The sequence below is a fragment of the Nyctereutes procyonoides genome, unplaced genomic scaffold (assembly GCF_905146905.1).
Source record: "Nyctereutes procyonoides isolate TBG_1078 unplaced genomic scaffold, NYPRO_anot_genome, whole genome shotgun sequence".
In the NCBI taxonomy this organism is placed as follows: domain Eukaryota; kingdom Metazoa; phylum Chordata; class Mammalia; order Carnivora; family Canidae; genus Nyctereutes; species Nyctereutes procyonoides.
In genome coordinates, this window is record NW_026575131.1 from 35,343,485 (window position 1) to 35,366,802 (window position 23,318).

General features: G+C 44.7%; 1 protein-coding gene across 1 annotated transcript in view; it reads right to left on the minus strand.

The window, feature by feature from the left end:
* The window catches only part of CACNA2D3 (calcium voltage-gated channel auxiliary subunit alpha2delta 3), an 842,189-nt gene that overhangs the window by 162,075 nt on the left and 656,796 nt on the right, over positions 1 to 23,318 (minus strand). The window contains exons 18-25 of the mRNA XM_055342619.1: positions 21,656 to 21,739; positions 14,208 to 14,279; positions 13,891 to 13,952; positions 12,437 to 12,504; positions 8,584 to 8,629; positions 8,328 to 8,425; positions 6,198 to 6,291; positions 3,117 to 3,212 (exon numbers count right to left, since the gene is read on the minus strand). Coding sequence (XP_055198594.1) covers positions 3,117 to 3,212; positions 6,198 to 6,291; positions 8,328 to 8,425; positions 8,584 to 8,629; positions 12,437 to 12,504; positions 13,891 to 13,952; positions 14,208 to 14,279; positions 21,656 to 21,739 — 620 coding nt within the window. The remainder of the gene's footprint in view (positions 1 to 3,116; positions 3,213 to 6,197; positions 6,292 to 8,327; positions 8,426 to 8,583; positions 8,630 to 12,436; positions 12,505 to 13,890; positions 13,953 to 14,207; positions 14,280 to 21,655; positions 21,740 to 23,318) is intronic.

A 23,318-nucleotide genomic window follows, 5' to 3' on the forward strand; every position in this document is an offset into this window, starting at 1 on the left:
TGCCTTTGGCTCAGATTGTGATCAGCAGTTGAGCATCTGCCTTTGGCTCAGATCGTGATCCTGGGGTCCTCGGATCAAGTCCCACAGCAGGCTCTCCGCATAGAGCCTGCTTCTCTCTCTGCCTATGTCTCTCTGTGTCTCTCATGAATAAATACATAAAATCTTTAAGAAAAGAAAGAAAGCCTACTTCTGGATACTAGGGGCTGGTGTGGTGTTGTGTGAGACAAGTCTAGGTTTTAGGCACAGCTGAATGACCTTGGGTGAGTTACTTGGGTCAGTCACTGAATCTCTGAGCCCCATTTACTCATCTACAAGATGGGAAGAATAAAGTTACTTACCACGATTCTATTAGAGTGCCATGCCACAGTATGTAAACTGAAAATGGCTCCAACAAATATATAGAATTCTTAAAGCTCAGGAGCTTCTTTCGTTCTCTGTGGTTTACATGGACTCCATGAAGCAATCATCTCTTAGACTTAGGACTCTTGGCGGGAGGTGGGATGGGAGGTGGAGCAGAACCGCAGTGCAGAGGCTGACATCGCTGCTTCTATGTATGTGTTATATCTGCTCCAAGAGGCCACGTTGGAGGCACAAGATTCACTGCTGACACTGGCAGGCGCAGAGGCAGTGAACTAGAATTGATGTGCTTCTAAAAGCAGGTGGTGGTGATAGGAGATGGAATCTCAGCATAGGAGGCTGATGCTAATACTAGTTAGTCCTGTGGTGAGGACTTCACATTCTCTAGCCCTCTCCCTGGTACTTTGGACTCTTCTTTGTGTGCTTTTTTTTTTTTTTAATTTATTTATTTATTTTCAGAGAGGGAGAGAGCACAAGCAGGGGGAGCGGAAGGGAGAAGCAGGCAGAAGGAGAAACAGGCTCCCCACTGAACAGAGAGAGCCTGATATGGGACTTGACCCCAGGACCCTGGGATCATGACCTGAGCAGAAGGCAGATGCTTAACCAACTGAGCCATCCAGGTGCCTCCCTTCTTTAAAAACACAGAAAATAAAAATAAATAAAATAAAATAAAACAAAAAAACACAGAAAATCTAAAAGCTTTCTAGCCCTGGCTAAGAGAGTATCTGAATAGTTGGGTCTTAACAAATGCCATTTGGCATTTGGATGGCACAGCTAATTAAGTGTTAAACTCTTGATTTTGGCTCAGGTCATGATTTCAGTGTTGTGAGATCAAGCCCCATGTCTGGCTCCATGCTCAGAGGAGAGTCTGCTTGAGATTCTCTTTCTCCCTCACCCTCTGCCCCTCCTCCTGCACTCATGCACATGTGCCTGTGCTCTCCCTCTCTCTCAAATAAATAAATAAATCTTAAAAACAAACAGATGCCATTTTGCTTGGACGGGATAGTCAGGTACAAGACTCTAAGAAACAGCACTCAATTCTATTATGCCTCTACATGAGTATATATGAATATATAGAGGCACAGTATGCCAAAGGTACTTCTATTTAAGTCAATGGTATGAGTTTCTTGAAGACAGAAGAATTATCTCATCCATCCAGATATCCAATGACTACTCACTCCGGGTCACAGTAGGGTCACAGGGAGCAGAGCTAACCTATACTTGCAGATATTTTTAGCTTCTCAAAGTGATTTTACATTTATAGGTCCTCACAAGAACCCAGGTTGATCATCACTGCCATTTTTCAGAAGCAAACCGGTGGGACAAGCCAGGTGCTCACCCCAGCAGTCCTGAGTGTGACCTACGGGACAGACTAGCAAGGTACACTGTTTTGTTGTTGTAATTGTTCTGCTTTGTCTGTTTCAATCTCAAGATGAACAGCCTTCCTCTTGAGCATGAGAGAGTCAGTTCCTGTGTCTCCTTCTGTTTCTCTAGGTCCAGAAAGGAGAAGGTGATGTGTATCTTGACATTTCTAGTCCTAGGAACTTGCCCTCTGGAAAAACAATTGGGCAGGGCTAAAAAGCTAATGAGGGCTTGGAAAAAAAAATCAAGTCACAACTGTAACCAACTTCCTAAATGACAAATTTGAGATGCTGAGAAAGAGTCCTTGAGTGGGATTTAAAAGCCAAGTCACAGATCATCTAAAAATCTATTGATTTGCCATTTCCCAGACTTGATTTTATAATATCCTATGGTGGGAGTCAGGGCCTCATCTAAGAGGCAAGAGCACTGCTGGATGGGGCTTGCTGGGACAGGAGCATCTCCTCCTCGGGTCTCCTGTGGGCCAACCCCTTTTGGATTGGTGGCCAGCCTGTGGCTTGATTATTCACCCTCAGGTATCCATAGGTTGGGGTGTGTGAGGTCTGAGGGTAGTGTCTGAACCCTCCTACACATACTTGGCAAACTTTCCAACTCTCAGACTAGATCTGTACCTCTTACTTTAGAGAAAAAAAAAAAAAAAAACAAAAAACCAAACTGAGAAATATAGATGGGGTTAGAAAAGACTTCCCAGGCTCACACCAGCTCTGCTCCAACACCAGGTTGAAGAGGTAAGACCCTATTGCTCTATGAAGACACAGAGGCTGAGCAGTGGTTTCCAGGGCATCTGGGTCCTGGACTTGGGGAGGCCCTGCCCGCTGTCCGTCTGGGTCTCTTTGGAAGCACAAGGACACACTGTCAAACCCAAGTACCACCAGCCTGCCCACTCCTGGGCGTGGGGCTCTCCAGGCCCTCAGGCTCAGCGCAGCGGCACCGAGGTTTATTAAAGCATACGCAAACAAATAAACAACAGACTTGAAACACTGATTCTTGGACAGGCAGGAATTCCAATGCAGAGCTGCAGAGCAGCTGAATGCCCCGGGGCCATTCGTCAGGAGTCCTCCTCCTGGCTGCTCCCCCCCCCCCCCCAGCAGCCGCACCATCGCCAGATTCTGCGATGACTCACCAGCGCGGGAGAGGACCCCAGGACAGTGGACAGAAGCCAGCGAGTGTGAAGAACAAAGGGTTGTGGAAAGGCCAGCCGGCAGGTGAACACACACGCTCGGGCCCCCATGGTAGAACAGAGGGGGAGCAGTGTCAGCAGGCCCGGGGTGGCCTGAATTCTGTTTCTACCAGTCATAGAATCAAGAAACGCAAGCCTCCCTTTGATTTTCCCATTTCGGGAGCTCCCTGGGCCCCTGCAGAGGAGCCTTCCTACTTACTGATTGGTGAGCTGCTCAGCCCCCACAAACAGATTGATCCTCGAGAGGCCAGTACGAGTGCCGAGGAAGGCAACCTCCACGCCCTTGTCAGAATTCCTGAAACACAGCAGCAGACAACAGGGGGATGCTTCCAGACAGTCAGCAGATAATGGCTTTTGCATTTTAAGACTCACTGAGATGTTTTCTGAAACAGTAGTTTTGAAACCTGAAGTTTTAAAAGAAATTACAGAAACACACACACACACACACACACACACACACATACTGCACGCGTGCACCAAGCACAGAATGCAAACTCATTCCTTACAAAAGTTCTGTGGTCATTCTTGCAAGAAAAACTAAGAACTCCATTGAGTTCTGAGAACTCCAAAGCACCATGAGAGAATGCACACCCCCTATGCTAAGTAAAAACACCTTATCTAGGGTTCTGGGTGCAAATTCAGAAGAACAGGCTGCAATGGAAATGATTTTAAGGAGAGGAAAAAAATCCTTAGAGCTAGCCTTTTGCATTGACCTACCAAATCCTTTCTTGGTCCTGAGACCGTTAGTGGAATCTGACATTGGTAACAACAGCAACTGAGCCACTAAGTCAAGTCTGCAGTGCCCGACAGATGAGAAATGTCTAGGACCTGAATTCTATACCATTTGAAGTCATCATCTTATAACTTTTACCAGAGCGTAGGTCTTCTTCTTACCACCAACCCCAAAGAGATGAGTAAAAAAAAGGGGGGGGAGTTTCTTCAAATGACCCCTTTAAGATAGCATGCACAGGACTCCCTGAGAGTGGCTTTAGCAAAGAAAATTTATTTTAAAATTCACTACAGGTGTTTTTTTTTTTCAACTTTCAAGGCAAAGTTTGTATGTTTGAGCACATTTGGGATATTCACAATGTCTCCCTCTTCACAAAAAAAGCAACGGGTCTTTTGCCACAAATACATAATTTCATCCTACAATAAAAGTATGAAGAGAAATAGTGGTTCTTAAATTTGCTTCCCTTCCTTAAATGCTAGTAGTCACTTGACTCGAAGCACTATCCATGTCATCTTCAATGTAAGATAATTTGGTTACTTGATCTTTGATGGTAGCCAAAGTGGCCGATACTACCTCTAAGTATTTAAGGGGTGGATAAAAACCAACACTATGCATTTGTTTCTGCTTGCAGCCTACCCAAATTGGAAAGCCAGGCTGCCCAATCAGTTACAGATGTGGACTACAAAGCAAGCTACCATTTTGGAAATCTTTAGCATGTGTTAGGAGTGAATCAGCAATCTTTGCACTGGATTTTGAGTTTCATAAGAGCTTAAAAGAAACATTTCCACATCCACCAGAGAATGCAATTGCAGGAAAGGCTTTGACTCTTCCCGAACCTTCCCAGGGAATAAGATCCATGTAGGTAAGCAGTCCAAGGACACCCTTAAGTATAATGAGAATGGTGATGTCTCTTTGGGGCTCCAGACTCCTGGATAAAATTGCCTACCACATATTTCCACTTGGGAGACTTGAGCTTAAAGTGTCCAGAAGAGAACTCTTGACATGCTTAGTCCCAAACCTGGTCTTCTTTCATTGTCTCTGGTCCTAGGAAATGGTACCACTATCTACACAGGTATTCATGTTGAAAACCTGAGCATGATCCTTGACAGCTCAGCCTTTCTCCTCTTACTCAGCAGACCCACCATCAAATCTGAGGGTGGGAGTAGGAAGGTCTCACTTCTGGAGCATGCCACAAGTGAATCTTTTCTCTCTGTGCCACTGCCTTGGTCAAAGTGGCAAATCCCTCAGAATGCTATAGGAGTATTTATTATTATTCTTACGCCATTCAACTGTATTCTTCACATAGCAGTAGAGGGATGGTCTTTAAAAATGCAAATATGATCATGTCCTTCTTAAAATCTTAAAATGTCCCTCTTAAAATCATTCAATGACTTTCTAATACTTGTAGTATAGAATCTAAAATCCTCACCTGACTCCCAAGGGTCCTGAGTCACCTGGGCCCTCTGTAGTCTCATCTCCCAACATCTTCCAGCCCACCTTCTACATTTCAGTTCTGTTGGCCTTCTTTAAATTCCTCGAATGTGTCAAGTACTATTGTACCTCAGGACCTTTGCACATGCTGTTTCATTTTCCTGAAAATGCTCTCTGACCATTGAATTCTTGAGTTTCTACCCAGAAAAAACTTGTATCTTCCATCTCCACTCCAGGTGTTGTCAAATTTTACATGTCCTTACACTTCTTTTAAAGTAGTTATCACAATTCTTACACACTCATCACAATCTGGCAACTACACATTGCAGATGCCATGATGGCAAGGACTCTGATTAATTGAGTTAGCTCCATTTCACCAAAACCTAGTCCAGTGCCTGGCACATAACAGACATACAATCAGTACCTGATGAGAGAATGAATGAATGAAAATAACAGATTGAAAGATAGAAGAGAATATACAAAAGGGAAGGTAAAGGAAAGAAAGGAGCTAATAAAGAACAGAAAAGGAGACAGAACTAAATGTATGATGGGAAGGTATAGGAGAAAGACACATTTTGCCTCCTATTTTTAATCTTTAATAACCTACTTTAGTTAGTAAAATAAGAATATTAATAAGCTGCTGAAGACTTTGACAACTCCTATTGCCCAGCCCCGCCTTCCCTGCATCCTCTGCTTCAGAAATAAGCCACAGGGTTAGATCCTGACACCCTCATGAAACAGAGCTCTCACTTCCCCATCCTTCTTACAAGCCGGCCTGGCCCAGATCCCAAGTCCCCTTCAGACTGTGAAGCAGTAGGAGCCACGGCGGGGCAAGAAGCTAAGTGCTCCTTCCACCTCCCGCTTCCTCAGAAGCGCCCCCCACCTCGGCACACCAAATTTCATGTAACGCTAAAACTCAAATTATATGTCAAACCCAGGAGCTTGCCACCCAAGCCCGAGCCGCTAATCTGCTCGAGCTCTTGTGGTTTGGAGCTTTGGGGAAAATTAAAGCACTTTAACACCAAGCTCCTAAAACAGTTTAGTTCTTTAAACCATAACCATATTTCGGACGGCTTGTGGGGAAATGACCATGAAAGGGGGACACGTGCAACCACTTACTCAGATTTGTTGAGGGCAAGACTGGTCCAATAGGCTTCAATGGGAGCGCTCACCACGGCATCAAAGAGGACTTCTTGTATCAATTCTTTGTCACCTATTAGGAGGGACACCCTTGAGAAGATGGCTGTGGCTGGGGTCCCCACAGGGGGTACAAGAGGTGCTCGCCTTGCTCACTTTGTAGTAACTGCAAGCTATTTTCTCTCATGGTATATCGCTTTATGCCTTCACCTCCCACCAGCTGAAAATATGGAACAGTTCTGACAGTGGATACACCAGCCACACAGGGACCCCCAAAGCGTTCCGATGACCTGATAGCAAACGGAGAGTCCTGGGTGTGTCCCTCTTCAGTTTTCTGCTTTCTTTGTCCATCTAGTAGTTTGTGCCACAGACCAGCATGCCTTAGAAAGTTTGCTCTGTTCATCCCCATTTCTCTCCTCTATCAAAATCTGCATTTTTTCAGGGCTCTGCTCCCCATGATTTGTAAGAAGAGGAAGGAATGTGATAGCTAAACACTCCTGGGACTCTTATTTTGTGATTCCTTCCATTTAAAAGTTCTTTTTTTTTTCCAGATTAAAGCAAGAAATCTGCCCCTATCCAAAGGGAGTCTTGCTGGCACTCTATACAAGAGGCTAAGGAGTCAGTGGGATGAATCCAGCAGAAGCATCCCAGAGCCCTCCAATTGGTCTACAAAGGGGCCAACTAATTATCACCGACAGTCAGCCAGTTCTCCCCTTGGCTGGGGGCCAACGAGACAGTGGCACTATGCTGTAAAAGCAAACACTGGAAACGACTCATCGCCGGAAAGACAATAGATACACTGAGATATAGTTACGTGGTGGGATACTGTCCAGTGAAAATCAAATAAATGCACTAGAGGTAAATGATCAACACAAGTAAATCTCAAAATGTGATGAGTGAAACACAAGTTGCAGAACAATACATATATTATACCATAGATGATATACAGTATAGCACATATAAATGTTAATACACAAAATAATGAAAATAATGGCACATACTGTTTACAGTACTCTAGTAATAGTATAGATGAATGGGAGGTAAGGAACCAGTTTAGGAGGGAGGGTGATTCTCTCTGGGAGAGAAATGGGACTGTACACGGTGAGTCAGGGGCTTCAATATTATCTGTAATGTTTCATCCCTTAAAAAGCACCAGAAGGAAATATGGTAAAATATTAAGATTATATAAAGCTGGATGATAAATGTAAATTTTTATATCATCTCTATATCTTTGTTGTTTAAATATGCCATTCAGATAGTTAAAGGAAATGAAAAATTAGGCTTATGTGATGCCCGTCTGATCTTTTCTCTATTAGAGCAGGTCCCAAAAAGTATGTCCATTCCATGGAGAGGTGGCTTAGAAAGTTAGATAAACCTCCTTCCATCTCTCACAGGGCTGCTGGGGTTATCCTACGAGAGAATCCATGTAAAGGATGGAAGTGGTACCACATCGCTAAGTGGTACCCGTTGGGGGTAGGGACAGGTGCTGTGTTCATTGTTGGTGAATCTCTCCTTGCCCAAACTAGCTATCGGAACTCATGTGCCAGTCCAGGGACTGCTCTTGCACTTGGTGAGCATCAGGCCTGCTGCTCTCTCCCTGCCCCCTCTGCACTAGCCACTGGCCATTTCTGACTCTGTGAGCTTCCTCAGAGGATCCTTGGTAGGAGCAGCAGCATGTATGTCCCATGAGGCAACATGTCACGGGTGATGATCCCATTCCAGAGAAAACCAGACCTAGAGTATGGCCTGAGATGAGACAAGTCCTATTGCCTTCCCTTGTTTCTTGTTTATAAAATAAAGGAGCACATAGATATTCACAGTCCATTCCCAGTGGTACTGTTTTCATACTACTCAGGTGCTTGACTTAAGTGGTCTGGTAAGAGGAAAAATCCAATGCAAAGGATTAGACCGGGACTGAGGATTCTGCGTGACTTAAAGAAGCCCACATTCTGCCTCTTGTTCCCATAAGAAGCAGCCACTTGGCTGGATTTGATGGGACCGATGATCTCCGTGGAAGCAAAGCTTCCCCTGAAAGCTGAGAGGAAGTAGGGTTTTAAGTTCACTCCCACCATGGCCACATGCACACACAGTATGTGTTGAAAGCACACTCACATTGGAGCAGAGGTTCTTTGCCTTTGAGGTAGAGCTTGATAGCTTCTAGCTGAGACAGGTGACGGTGCTCAGGGTGTAGGTCGGTGTTGCAGTAGGACCTAAGAATGTGACAGGGGCCAAAGCAAGAACATGTGAGTATCTGTGGCACCGCCTTCCTTTGTCTTTGAACCAGGAGAGGTAGGAAGGGAGTATAGAGGACTTGAAATCAAAGATGGCAACAAATACCCATGCTGATGATGGATGGTTTAATTCTTACCATTCATCTGCCAAGGACACGTCAGGGTGCTCTAAGTCATGTAGGCCTGGGGGTCAAGGAGAAGGGGTTAATGTGTAAGGACCACCTGCATGGGGCACTGGCACCCCTCATCTTCTCATGTGCTTTTAATGTTTGAGGGCAGGACCACTGAGTGGTGATGGATAGGCATCAACCCCAAAGATATCTGCTTCTGAAAAGGGGACCCTGAACAAAGGAAATGATGCAGAACTCCCTCCTCACTTGCATCTCCCTCAGCCACCACTGGCACCTTCCTAGGCTGACTATCCTAGGAAAGCCTGAAGTCCGTGAAGACAAACAGCACAGCAGTGAGTCCTGGAGACAAGCTTGGCATTGTGGTAGAAACATGGACAATGGAGCCCCATACAGCCAGTGCACAGAGCTGGGCTGGGGCACATCACTCAGGTGTGATGTCAGCAGGTTACTTTGCTCTTCCAAATGTCAGTTTCTTCATGTGCAAGACAGGAAATAACTGATAGCTGGTTGTGAGAGTAAATATAGGTTGAACGATATGAAATGGCCAATACTCGACCGGTTTTGACCAGCAAAAATTGCTAGTTGTTATGAGATCCTAAGTAAAAAATGAGCCATCAGTCCATAAAAGTAGCTGGAACAACTGAGGTTTGCAAGGAACTGGGGAGTTTTTAACAGAACGCTCTAGATCACTCTAACTCTGAATCACTGTCTTTCATTTTATCTTCATGTGAGTTCATTTTGAAGGCTCATCAGCAGACACACACTTCTGAGTGATGACCTCAGGAACTTGAATGATGCTTATAGCCTCCTTGAGTGTATCAGAGTTTTCCAAATGGCTAAGAGTATCTTATGGCTCTCAAGATTCCAGTTTCCCCTTCAAATACAAATGTATAATATAAATAGCAAAATACTAGACCTGATACCGCACACTCCTGTTTGATTTTATAGGCAGTAGGGAATACATTAGATAGAAAATCATCATATAGGACCCAAGTGTCATTTCCTCATTCCAATACTCACTGGTTGAATGATTTTGGAGGAATCATTGCAACTCCTTGAATTCTCTCTTGCCTGCTCCCTTCCTTTCTTCAACTACATGCCAGATACTATTCTAGGCCCTGAGAATATAGCCATGAACAAAACAAAATCACTGCCCTTGTGGTATTTGTTTTCCTGTGGTAGAAAAGAGGTAAGCAAATAAAACTAAAACACATAGCATATCAGTTAGTGACGAGGGTTATGAAGGAAAACAGACTTGAATAAGAATGGGGAGTGCCAAGAGATGGGAAATAAAGGAAAAAGAGTTTCAACTTTAAGTAGGGTAGTCAGAGAAGGCTTCGTTGAGAAAGTGACTTTTAAGCAAAGACCTGAAGGAAGTAAGAGACAGAACCATGTAGATAACTGGGAGAGAGTGCTCTGGCTGAAGGAATAACCAGTGCAAAGGCCCTGAGGTGGGGTCTCCCCTTCCTGGAATACTGGGTTAATGCTGTCAATGCTATCAATTTCTCTTGTGTCTGTTATCATCCATAAAGCCCTCTCTGGCTCTGTTTCAGAGGCTCTGTAGATGAATCCCTGGAGGGGAGGTCTTTCTGATTGTTTCCTCTCTGAGTTCTCAGGGCACCAAGGAAGTTGAATTGTTTTCTAAGTTGCTCACCTCTGATTTTGGTCCTGCTGATACAACCACATCTACTAGATGACTGATAATGCAGACAATAATGACATAAGCTCTAATTTAATGAACAACTACTGTGTTCTCTCTATATGTATTTTTATATTTATATATACATATATGTAATGTATATATATGTATACAAAGTGTCAAGGAGATTCAGAAGAGAAACAATTTCATCAAGTAGAACTATAGCCCATACCTTCAGCCTTAGTAGCAAACTCTTTACATTTTAAGTAATGTCTACCTCTTGACCATCTGTGCAATATATGACAATGGCAAAACATGTTGAAGATTCCCGCATTCTGTGGAGCAGAATTCCTTATGGAAGGTCCTACAGAAGTGTGGTTGCCATCCCCAAGAAAGCCTGCCTTCTCCAAGAACAGAGCAGAACAATGATTGTGCCCAGCGCTTATGATGATAAGACCCTCTACTAGTTAGTCCAAGGGGAAGCAGCCTTCTTGGGCTTGGCAGCTACTCAAAGCTGGAAGGACTGTAAGCCCTCTTACTGACAGAGGACCAACAGACATAAGATTGGACCTCTTTTGTATGGATAACTATATACTCTTCGCCTTGTAGGGATTCACACTAATTTCTTGGATGGTGATTACGGTTAGTTCTGAGATTCTCTCTATGACCTCTCAGCCTAACAGCTGTGGAACACACAGGGGAAAGATAGTGACTGAACAAATGACCGCAAAGACAATGCAAAAACAACTGTGTATGTGTGTGTGTGTGTGTGTGTGAGAGAGAGAGAGAGAGAGAGAGAGAGAGAGAGAGAGACCTTTGTATTGAGGACTGGCTAACAGAGTGGACACATGAAAGGCAAATAAGCCATTAATAATCTCTCTTTCTCGTATGCTAACAATGAGTTATTTCCTCAGCTTGACCTCAGATAGCTCAGACATGAATTTTCTAGCTTCATGGACATAATTATCTGCAGAGAGACACATGGCTCACACAACCAGAAAATTCTAGAAGTTAAAAAAATAATTTTTGAGAACACATCCTGTTGAATATCTTGCCCAAGTCACAAAGCTCCCTGCTCCCTCTTTCCTGTCTCTAGGAAGAGAGAACACACAACTGATTAGCTATGCAGTGGGCACCATGAAACCTTCTGATCTCCTTCCTACCCCTTAAGATCTTAGTTTTTTGGAAGACAAAAACTAAAACCTGTAAAACAATGCACACAAGCTGGCAGTACACCAGGAAGCTGGCTATGGAACTTGGCATCTCAGGGACCACCGATCTCTTCGTCTCCACTACATCATCGGAGTGAGCCCCAAGGTGGTCCAGCTTCTGGAAGTTCACGACATGCACTTGTAACTAGCTCTGTCTAATTGAAACTGGCTTGTGACTGATCTTCCAGCTCTTGGCCATATTGTCTGGGGACACTCAGGAAGAACACTGGTCTGGTTCTGCTCCTTCTTGTTGGAGATGCAAACTCTAACACCCAGGTTGGGCGAGGGACTTACTCAGGACCACTCAGGGAGGGGAGACTTTCAGAAGTCAGCCTCACCCCTCCCTGTGAGTCCGTGATACTGGGGAAGGCAACTTCTCTACAGTACTGAGTTACTGGGTTGTTGTAAAGGATGGCACAGGTGTGACAGTGTTTTTCAAGTTTAAAGGGCTGTAACAACCACTACCATTTGCCACGAGTTGAAGTGCACCTAAGCTTTATGGAGACAAGAGGGTCTGGGAATCTCAAAGTGTTCCTTATTCCTTTTGACCTATGTGTATCATTTAAATGATTATATTTCCCCTTGGACCTGCAATACCTTGAAGCCCAGATGAAATTTGTAGCCCTACTGTAGAAGACTAAGACTGGCATACCTTTGTTTTCATTTTATTCCCCCGGGGCTTGAATTTTTACATGACTTTGTATTTTTCTTGTTATTGATTTTTATGTATGGGAAGAATATAGTTGGTGGATGATCCTATGAGTTGGCTCAACAGTTTTGTGGATTTAAGCAGAATATAAATAAATGAAATCATAAGGAAGGCCACCACCTGTTGGAGTTCCCACCATTTGGAAGGCAAGCTCCTATCAAGTGGACAATTAGTTGAGTGAAATGGCCGGGGACTGGACAGAGGGCTGAACAGATGAGCAAGTTCTTTCATTAATCCAATGACTGGCTTTGGGGCCTTTCCCCACACTAAAGGATAAGATGGGTCAAGACAGCATCTTACCTTCTTCAATGGTTACATTCCCTCGGAAGAAATATTTCCCGTGACCTCTGGAGAGCGCCACACCTAAGCTGTGCAGAGAAACAAAACAGACCTTGAAACCCATGGCATCGACTGGAACAGACTTGTGGGTTAACTTTTTATTTTCCACGTTCTCATTTCCATTTCATGTTCTGTAAACAACTTTTCCAACAGTTTACTTTCAAAACCCCACTGATTATAGTTGGTGTTGGTTTTTCTTACGTTCAATCAGCTGCTTCAAAGCAATTTCTGATTGGAAGCACCAGCAGCCATGGGCTGCTCTTGTGTGTTTGTAGAGAGGTGTGGCAAACTGCTAGCCCTTCTCTTGGATACCCTTGACAGAGCCACATGCCCTGCTCTTCACCACTACCTTACGCACCCCTACCCTACATCCAGCCACAGATAGGTCTTTCCAGACCTTAGAGTCTAGGACCAGGGAAAATTAACGCCCTTTCAAGGACAAAAATGTAAACTTCCACTACCACTAGCGTGTAGCCACATTATTGTGTTGTGGGCTTCTGTGCCTGACCCTCTCCCTAGTCTAATAGCTGCCCCCCCCCTCCCACTGACACCCCTCATGGGCTTGATTTAAGCTCCTTTCTAAAGGAAAAGAATATATTTTGAAAACCCGGTCTCTTCCTTTGGCAAACCCACTTAGCAGTCATGTGTTCTCTCAATTGCTCTGCTTCCAAATGGAATCAAACTCATGATCCCTGGCAGTCCAGGACAACACAATGCCATGATTTATTTTTCAGATGAATCTACAGTCAGTAAATTCTTTCCCTCCTTAGCTCTGTGAGACACCAGTTCAGGAACGTAAAGCAGCCCCACCAAAATAACTTCTTACAGAAGCATTAGAACACTAAGGTTAGAGTAGCAGGAGACTATTGAATGCCACATGCGTGTCTGAAAGCAGGCAATAGGGCAAAGCCATTTTTTCTGGACTGTTACAGAGAAATAACAGGATTCAAAGGTAGACAAGCACAGAAGTACAGTTCAGAGAAATTAAGACAGAAGCACAACATGTAGGGATGGATATGCTACCTCCTAGTTTGAAGGCTTGTTTTTTGATCATGGAAATAAAAGGTGAAATGGAAGTCACTGGGCAGGAAGTTAGCTAGATGGTTAAGGACCTGATAACCCTCTGAACCCGTCTCTCCACCCTTAGCTGGAACCCCCAAAGCTTATTTGCTTGATAATGAGATGCAAAGCCATGACAAATTGAGTGAGTTCTCCTAGGTGAGCCTGAACCATCTTCCCCCTTCTGGAAAACAGAAACAAAAGCAGCCTGGGAAAAGCCCCTTCCTCACTCTTTCCAGCCTTTTGGCAGGGTGTTTGGTTATCTTCAGATGATGAGCTCTGAGAGCGTCAGCAGGTTTTGTACAAACACAACTGATGGATCTGATGGAATGTCCATGTATTATGGTCAGCTCTACCTGAAAGGAGTACCCTTGATGTCTGTATAATAGTAGTCATTTGTCATCACCAAAACCCGTTTCTAGATTGAAAAAAAAAGTCGTAGAGAGAAGAAAACATGGTTAGTCTGCTAGGTGAAGCTTTCAGAAATAAATAAAAATAAATGGACACACTATGATCAGGTTAACAGTACTACATGAATCTTGTTTGAGATAAGTAAAGACAAGAGAAAAATGATCTCAGCGAAAGATATTTATTCCAGATAGAGCATTCAAAGCTAATTTTTCACAGTGGTTTGTTTTAAATTAAGCAGCAAGAATGTTTGAGAAAAATGTACCCCTTTGTCCACTGTCTTCTTCACCTCCATGGAGAACTTCCCAGTCTTTCGGTTTACCATGGCGTTTCTTAACTAAAATGATAAAAGAAAATTGGTATCAGCTCTTCCCCTGGTTGCATGTCATCTGGACATCTTGCGTCCTCCAGCTTGGGAGCACATTTGGTGGTTTGTGCAAAGCAGAGGTATGACAGGGCCGGGCTGTGTCCCCACAAAATTGTGGGCGCTTTGGCACTAAGTCAGCATGCTGCGCTCAGCCCTCTGAAATAGGGCCTTGAAGAATAAACATTCAACTGCTGCCATACCAGGGGAGAGAGGCTAACAACAATAAATGACTTTCAACTTCAATTTGGGGTGCTCATGTGAACCTCAGGGCAGCACCGAGGAAAAAGCCTCTGTGCTGTGGATGAAGCCTGAGAGTCAGAGAAGTGAGCCCCAGCAACTGCAAAAACACTTAAGAAGCAAAGAACGTCTCTGGGGACAAGTTACATTTTCAAAAAGGGTATTAGTTTGTCATGAAGAAATCACTTTTAAAAAAAATATAATCAAGTTAAAGATGTATTTCTACACAGTAGGTTTTTCTTTTCTTTTTCCTTTTTTTTTTTTAAGACCAACTATTTAGAAGATAAGGACTTCTTTTCTAGAGCACGAAGCATCTTCAAATGCTCTCAGAGAAATCTGAGCCCATTAATGGTCTCGCTTATGGTGACAGGCAGTGAACGGGGTGACTCGGTATCTGAGTTTTGAAGGTTCCTTCCATCTAGGGACGAGGAGCCTCACGCCCTCCCCTCTGCCCCTGGCTGACCTCTTCTAATTATGTGTGGCCCTTCTGTGGGTTCAGAGAAGGACCGCAGACACAGTGATGAGAGATGTGCCGTCGTGGGCACCAATGGGAGACGAGGGGATGCCATTGAAAGGAGTAGGAGCAAATGCTGACATGCCACAGCCTGTCGGGAAAGCCTCTTTCTCGGCCTTTTTTTTTTTTTTTTTTTTTTTAATCCTCTCCCCTCTTCTCTCCTTTGAGGAGCTTGACTAAGATCTGGCCGATAGAAAACTGCAATGCTTGCAAGCAACCTAAATTTGATTCGGGGCTGTCTAGATTTGGGTTCACATTCCCATCTTCTCTGAGAGAGAGTAAAAAGCATAATTTTTAGCTGGAGGCATGTATAAAATAAAACATATATTTTACTCTAGATATTTTTTAACAACACATAATGGGCATTTCTGGAAATATTTTCCCATTTTAACTTTTGTGGTTTTGGATGGGGAGAGCTGGTCCTAATTAAGTCTACTTTCTAACTTTTAAGCACGGCTCGATTTATCTTTAACATGGTTTTCATTTTTCCTCTTTCTGGTGCCTGCCTAAAGCCATTTGGGACCTTCCCCTCTCACATTCCCCAGGCAAGTCGAGATTAGGTAAGCTTCTCCGTGAGTCCGTACCACCCCGCCCCCAGCTCCCAGTAGCACCAAACCATTAGCATCGGGGTTTGGGTAGCGCCAAGGCCAGGGTCACTGAGGCTTTCTGGAGGCAAGTGCTCAGATGATGAGTCCAGGCTTTCTCTTTTCTTCAGTTTTAATGAACATAGGTTACATTTACTGAACACCTACACATGGGGCACGATGGCACTGTAATGAAGGACTCCAGAGCTTATGATCTTAAAAAGAATCACTCTCTCAGTTCCTTAGTTTCCTTCTCTGAAAATGGAACTAAAGACAGCACATCTCACAGAGTTGCGGTGAGAAGTAGATGAAGGGATTACTTAGAGGAGTGCCTCATCCTCCCTAAGCATCCAGTAAATGTTAGCCATCCCCCACCATCATCACCACCACCATCATCTTCAATACCATCCTCCCCCCTTAAAATGTCAGACCTTCCTCAACAGCTTAAGGAATCAGGATTCAAGCTTGAGTTTGCTTGACACAGATGCCCATGCTCTAAACCAACATTTTTCAAACTTTGTGAGTCATGTGAGAAATACATCTTACTCTGTGATGCCCTCCGATGTCTCCTATTTCTATAGATTTCATGGCTTTTAAGTGCTTCTCATGGACCGGTAATGGACTTTGTGACCTCCTGGCAACTCCCGCATTAAAACTGCTGCTCTTTACCACCTGTGGGTGGGCGCAGACCAAGGAAGAGGCAGCCCACGGTAAAGAGAAATAACCCAGGGTACCAACACTCAAGTCTTACCAGTGACACAGACCACTGTTCTGTGATCTCTCTATAGCTCCATTTCTTCCTCTCATTCATTCCATCAAGGAGTGTTCTGAGCGAGGATTCCCAGACCCCAGGGATCCCATCAGGTGCTGTGTCACTTTGTTAATCAGTTCTATAAAGCCCAGATAATACTGATAGATACTGTCTACTGAGCTTTTACTATGTGACTGACAAGGGTTTTAAAGCCCTCAAAATAAGGCACCATTATTTCCCTATTTTACAAGTGTAGAAACTGAGGCACAAAGTTGGGAAACTTGCCTATAGTCGTATGGGCTCTCTGCCCCTTGAGCCCATGCTGTAAGTATTGCTTCCCAAATCAAGAGAGAAAGTATTTGGACAAACTTAAAACCTTAATATGACAATTGTATAGCAAGAATACAAAAGTAGTGTATTGTTATTTCTGGATATATATATGTGTGTGTGTGTGTGTATACATATATTTATGTATATGTATATATATATTTAATTTTTTAAATCACAGTATATATTTAATTTTTTTAAATCACAGTAAAGGTTTTAAACTGGACCATGCAACAGTCTTAAGTTTTAACTTTCCAGTAGGTTCTCCCACAGGCACTAGGTTCTGTGAACTGAGGCTGACAGGAAGGTGGTTTTTGTCCTTGTTGTCATGGGAGGGAAGGGGGTTTTGTGTCTTTTCAGCAGACTGTGTGGTGAGTTGACAGCATTTTGAGATAAGAACAGTTTAGAGATGCCACTTTCCATTGGAGGAGACTGAGGTTTCAGAATGGGAGCAACTTCCCCCAAACCCTATGGTGAGTCAGTGGCAGCACTGCCACAGGGGCAAGCTTACAAGACAAGATGGCAGAGGCACCCAGAGCAGAGACCAGATGGCAGGTGGTAAGGAAGCTCAGTCCCCACTGGGCTGGCAAGGGCTAGATCAATGGTGCTCTCAGAGCTGGCCAAAGAGCCCTTGAAGTTGCCACTCCTTGGATTAGAGCAATGAGCACCTGGCCTGGTGGAGGAATATTCCCGAACAAGTCTGGGTGTGCCCATAAGTTTGCATATGATGTAGTCAGTAAAAAAAAAAAAAAAAAAAAAAAAAATCACACGTGATTCACAGAAGAGCAAATTAAAACATCATTGACATGCCTTTATTTTTCCCTATCAGACGCAAGTGTGATAATGGGGTGGACATTAAAGCAGCTTTCACCACCAGTGTGGTTGATAAAATAAAGCTCAAACATCTTCAAGCTGTGAACAGTTTCCTGGTGATGGTGATCAGCTCCCTGGTCTCTCTGGGAACCACCCTCCTTCTCTAGGGTCCTATGGTCTCCAGGGTCATATCTGTTTCCCCAGAGCTCCTAGGGAGTCTGTGTCTCTCACCTACACCCCAAAGCTGCAACAGCTTCACTGACCATTCAAAGTACCCACAAGCTGACCACAAGCTGCTGGTCACGCTTCTGGTTCCATCCTGAGCCTACGGCTCTTCCTTCTGTGTTAGAGCTCATTAAGGAAACTCTCCCCCAGAGATTCACTGATCGCCTTGCATTTTATGTATGAGGATATAATGATAGCCCATTCTGCTAATGGTGGTTTGCTATCCACCTCAGAACATGAGCCTCACCTTTCCTGGTGCACAGGCAGCATGCACTTCCAGGCCCCCAAGGACATGCAATCTGGGCCAAGCTAACAGGTTAAAGGGGAAGGGAGAAGCAGGAGATAAACAGGTCTGTCCTTTCCAAGCAAGCATTTAACCAGAATATGAAAACAGACTCGGGCCCAGAGCATCTGTATAACAAAATCAAAATCTTCTCTCCCCCTCTCTCAATCTGTCAGGGGGGCTGTGCTTGGTTTGGCGACCCAGGGCTCAAGCATGAGCTGTAGAGACACTAGAGTGGGTGTAAACAAAATCACTGGGCGCAGTTCTCAGAAATTCACCCCAGGAGAAGAGGCTGACGGGGCTTTGAAAAGAAAAGTCTTGAAGGAAATTTTCCACAGAATCAGCCCAGGTAAGGAAAGATGTGAGTTGACTGGAGAGCAGTAGAAAAGGCTCACGCTGCAACAGAAGGGATTTCAGGTGGACTGGAGGCAGAGTCTGACAGGCCGGTATTTGCAGCACCACCCTACGGCGAGCATCTGGTTAGCAGCTGGGTGCAAGGACTCCCCATCTTGGCTGCGTACCCCCCAGGGGAGGATCCCAGAAGGCACTCATACAGAGTCTTCAAGGACTCTTGGACTGAAGGGCTCATTCTAAGACCTAACCAAGTGGTCAAAAGCTTTGGCACTAGGCCGCCTTGGCTGGAATCTATATGGTGTGCCCATGGGCCAAATACTCCCTGTCTCAGTTTCCTTACCTGCAAAATGAGGTTAGCAGTAACACTTACTTCATAGGACTGTTGTATAGGATAAACAAGCTCACCTGGATACAGCACTTAGAACAGTGCTGGCATGTAGGAAGAATTAAATATGTCAATTATTATTATCTATGTTAGAGTTGTCTCTTCATAAATATAATCATGTTCACTGTGGAAAGTTTGGGAATGACTACAAGGTAACAGAAGTAAGAAAAATGTCATCCTAAATTCCTTCAACCATCTCTGAAAATTTATAACCAAAGGATAAACACCCTTTTAAAAGATATTTTTTCCTTCCCAGAGGTGACCAATACCAGTGATTCAGACTGGGCCATGGATATCTCAGGGTCCCTTTCTGGCTTATGGATCCCCAAAGATCTGTCCTACCCATTGTATTGCTGATGTGATGCCTAAGTCACCTGGAGCCTGGGCCAGAAGTCCTATTCATCCACCTCTAAATGATTTCTAATTTTTTTCTTTAAATACCATCATTACAACTGATAAAAGCCGAGTTGCCAAGAGAAGTAGGATGTTCCTTCCAAGAAGTTCTCTGCAGCTGTTAGGCTTGAGCTGCTTCCTCCTCAGTAGGCTCTGCTTGCATAGTCTTTCCCAGGCCTTGACTGAAAGCCTCTGTCTGCTACTTACATGCAAACCCCAATGGTGGACATATGGGCACGTGGGATCATGTGCAAACATTACAAAGCTGCTCTGTATAGGTTCCAGTATTCTCCAGTCAATGGCATGCAAATCTCTAGGAGAGAAATGGTGGCCTGAGTTTTCCCAAATGCGTTGGTGATGAAGGAATTCACACTTTTACTAAGTTACATTCCTCAAGGAAATAAAACAAGAGACCCAAACCAGAGAGACCACGAGAGACTACTTTGAACTTGTAAGAGATGTGGGAACTCTGAAGGTGGACACTGAAAACCCAGTCCTGAGTTGGATAAAGGTGAAGAACATGCACAAGAGGCTGGGAGACTGATGCTCAGCAGCTCCAATGAGAAAAGAAGATCAGGTAAGGATACCACAATTAATAAAAGGAAATATTAGCTCTCTGAAAATTAACTGGAGTGCAGGCAATGGCTAGAGTGTAATAAATCTCTTCCAGCACATGATATGAGGACTCTAAAGGGAGAACAAGCATATAGCAGTTTGCCTCCCATATTCATCCGAATGGATGGGATGATGGGAGCATGTTAACAACAAGGTTCCAGCCTTCTGGGAAAAGAACCAAAAAGGTCCAGTGAAGTCAAAATAAAGCAACGGATAAAGTGAAGATGGAAGAGAAAGGAAAACAGTGGAACAGGCTCTTCAAACACTCATGAGACAATTTAGCAGCTGTACATCTGTGGGACATTCATTAGTGAGGTTACCCGAGGATTAATGCTGATGAGAATAGTATAAAGAATAGCCACAGACATTCCCCATGTCCACACAATGGTATAAATTCACTTCCATCTTTCAGCATATTAACATATTTAAGATTCACAACATCTCCGTGATGTAGGTACTATTACCATCGTCATACTCTTTTTACTGGGTAAAAAGAACAAAAAACAAAATTGAAGCACAGAGAGGATGATACCATGCTTGAGACCAACAGCCAGCAAGTAGCTGAGGTGGGATTTGAACCCAGGCAGGCTAATGCGTGGGGCGGTGTGCCTCACAACTGCGCTAGCCCGCTAGCTTCTTAGTAAGAGCAGGCTGAAAAGGGAGTGTGTGGACATTAGGCGCAGTACAGCCCAAAGACCTCAATGACCACGTTTCAAGAACAAGAAGATGTAAAACCCTACCAGGTCATCGAGCTGACCCAACGGCAGGCCACTGGAGTCTGGAAAATGAGGAAGTAGATTTTATCAAACAGCAGTTATTTTGTCTTGAACTTGAGTTTAAAGAGTCCTAGTAGAGATGAAGGAAATCCTCTTGCATTTTATTGGCCAGGAAGAAAATCCAAGATTTCTGGTAGCTGAGGCATCCAGGGAGCAGAGGACATGAAGAGGAGGGAATGACCACAGGAGAACCCAGCTGGGGAGTCCAAACGGTTCCCCTCAACATCTGGTTGGAAAGCAGGACAGACTGAGGAACAGACACATGGCCATCTCAAGGGAGAAACTGAAGAAAGGACCTGGGACAAGTGAGGGACAGTGTGGGCAGAGAACTGTGGTCCTGGCATGGACACACCACAGAGAAAGAGCGAGGATCCAGCCAGGAACTCACGGGAAGTGACAATTTAATTAAGGACAGTCTGCCTACGTTCACGCAAAGGCAGCCATGTCGAACAAATCTGATTTATTGAGGAAATCACAGGAAGACGGATGGGGTTAAGTCGTGGGCATAAGGAAAGCTTTTGATACAGTGCCGAAGGCTGAGTCTGTGTGGGGAATAAGCGTGTGTGCTACTGCTGTGTGGCCGGAAGGGGGAAGGCTGGAACAGCCAGGAAATGGACCGCCAACCATGTAGAAGGGAGGTAGGCCTGCTAAGCCCTGGTCTGCTCTCTGAAAGCAAGGGCTGTGCCCGTGGCATCCTGACAAGTGCATCTGTACCTGACTTTACGGTGGGCAAAGCCTTCTGCTGCCCAGCCACACTTAGGCCAGGCTCCCCTGAGGGTGGCAGGATCCATAAACACCACCAAGGAAGAGTCTGGAGTAATCCACAGTGGAAGAGACCAGAGCCTGACAAAGGGTGGTTTTAGCCAACTGTGCAAAGCAGGCAGGTGGCTGGCCTATCTGCAATCATTCCAACCATTTGAGAGAGTTATAAACTCCAAATGCCATAAAGAGGGCCCATTGTCTTCATGTCCCCCTGGTGGCCAGGTGTCCTCTGGTGGGCCTCTCGGCCAGCTCCTTGGGTGGCCTCCAGGTACGGAACTGGGGACAGTGGAGCCCCGTAATCACCAGGCTTGAAAACCAGTCACTTACCACATCATCCCGGTCTTCCCACTCCACCTCAGAGAGGTCAACACTACTGTAGTTGGGTTTCCTTCGCTTTTTTCCTTCTTCATACTGGCAGGGAGAGAAAGATAAAGAAAACAAAACATTTCCATGAGATCATCAGCCAGGGCAGCCTTTATCTTCCCAAGCACTGTTTCTCAGACAGAGACTATGAGTGGAGGGATATTGGAGAGAAGCCCAGCAGGGTGGTGCAGTCCTAGGGATTTTAATAGCTGGAAAGCTGAGGCCAGTGGTCGGAGCTGGGGAATAAGAAGTTGACTCTACTTGATATAAATTTACCTACTGGACTCGTTGGCTCCACATCCACCAGAAACAAAGCAAAGACTCTCCCCTCTGCCTGGATGGCAAATGTGTGGAAGAGGGGAGATCCTTCTCTACTCTAAAGTTTTAAAAGCCACCCCTTCATGACAGAGGAAAGGGCTTTTCAGGGGCTTATAAAAAATCTAGTCATATCCCTTTGTTTCTACCTTCATTCCTACCTCCTGGCTCAAACCTGCCCCATACTCCTTGGCTAAGAAACAAAAGCACTGGTCTCCACAGTTGGGCTCAACATCCTGGCAACATTTTGTAGACCCACAGAGCCTTCTACTTGCTATCACATAGGCCACAGCAGTACCAAGACAAGTATGGTCACTGTCCCCGGAGTAGATGTAGGTGTGGTGGAATCACTGCCAGATCTAATGGCCATGAGGGCATTTCCCTCAAGAAAGCTCATGAATGCTTTAAGAACAGGGAGAGTGGTTTTCATCTTTTCTCCCTAAATCACTGGTGTTAGTGACCCCACAAGCCTACCATTTTATCCACTGGACATTTGTGTGTCTGGATGTTCCTGTGTCTCAGGGCTTTTAATGCTGGTTGTTGGGATGTTTATAATGTAGGAAAGTCTGCCCTCTACTGCAGGCTAAGGATAAGCAACCCCTTTACAAGTTCGTAAGATATGGCCAATGGCGTATTGGAAAAAAATATCTACGTATGTAATTTTTTCCCCCTTTTTTGCTTTTGTCTCTAAGTTGGTCATCTTTGGATTGAATTGGTAAGATTCAAAGTGAGATTTGGTGTCACTGTTTTAAGACCCCCAAACCATAGGTTACCATTTTGGACACTACTTGGCTACTGTGGAGACAGGTGCTAAAGGCACACTGGTGTGAAGGAGAAGATCACTGCCAATACATTGAACCAAACAGGTCTGAATGGGGCCCCTCATGGAACCTAGGGGACAGAGACCAGACAGGGTAGATCTGGGGGCACTGTGGGACCAAACAAGGTCCAGTGGTTTTCCTGGCCTCCTCTTCTTCCTGTCAAGAGCATTTCAGGAGCCCTGAGATGTCTCTGGAGAGCGCCCACTCTACCACCCAGGAAGGTTGCATCATCTCTGAAGGGCAGTGAGCTCAGATCATGTGGGTCAACCACCTGTCCACTTTCTTCTCTCAGGTTTTCCAATTAACAGATGTTCAGGGCCAGTTTTATGGCATCAGATCCACTGCAGATGAAGAGGAGGGAAGTGGCTCCCTGAGAGGCCACAATAAATAGCAGATTCACAGTTGGATCCTGTTATGAAAACTTTGTGTGTTCATCATAGCTCTGTCCCTTGCAAGAGCCAGGCTGGGGCTGAGTGGGAGGAACAGGAACG